The following is a 397-nucleotide window of genomic DNA, read 5'->3' as shown; positions in this document are numbered from 1 at the left end:
TCTCTCTCCTGTCAACGAGAACATCGAGTTGGATAACATGAGACCCCAACGAGTTAGGGAGTTTGGAGAAGTGGATTTCCTCAACGATCCTGTTGATAATAAGACTCGTGCAGATTCTGTCGATGGTGGGACTGGCGCGAATTTCCCCAGCACTTCGGATGATAATTGGACTGATGCGAATTCCATCTACGTTTCTTTTGATGGGCGCGTCGAGGGCGTGGACAGTGAAGAGGAAGAGGAAAGCAAGGATGAAAGATGATGTCTCCGCCTTGACTGTCCCCAAGACCTCGTCATGTTCGTGGTGGTCCTCCTAGGGAAAGCACGTGATCCAGCGAAATTCTAAGGCGCGACCCCCCCCCCCCTACAAACACACTCCTCCTCCTCTCCAGGCTCCCTC

General features: G+C 52.4%; 1 protein-coding gene across 1 annotated transcript in view; it reads left to right on the top strand.

Moving 5' to 3' along the window:
* The window catches only part of LOC119594573, a gene marked incomplete at its 3' end in the record, with an annotated part of 22,419 nt that extends 22,022 nt beyond the window's left edge, over positions 1-397 (top strand). Inside the window, 1 exon segment of the mRNA XM_037943609.1 lies at positions 1-397. Within this exon segment, the coding sequence (XP_037799537.1) occupies positions 1-259 (259 nt within the window).

The sequence above is a fragment of the Penaeus monodon genome, chromosome 34, assembly GCF_015228065.2.
Source record: "Penaeus monodon isolate SGIC_2016 chromosome 34, NSTDA_Pmon_1, whole genome shotgun sequence".
Taxonomy (NCBI): domain Eukaryota; kingdom Metazoa; phylum Arthropoda; class Malacostraca; order Decapoda; family Penaeidae; genus Penaeus; species Penaeus monodon.
The sequence above is the reverse complement of the archived record's forward strand: the minus strand, read 5'-3'. Positions and strand labels throughout refer to the sequence as shown.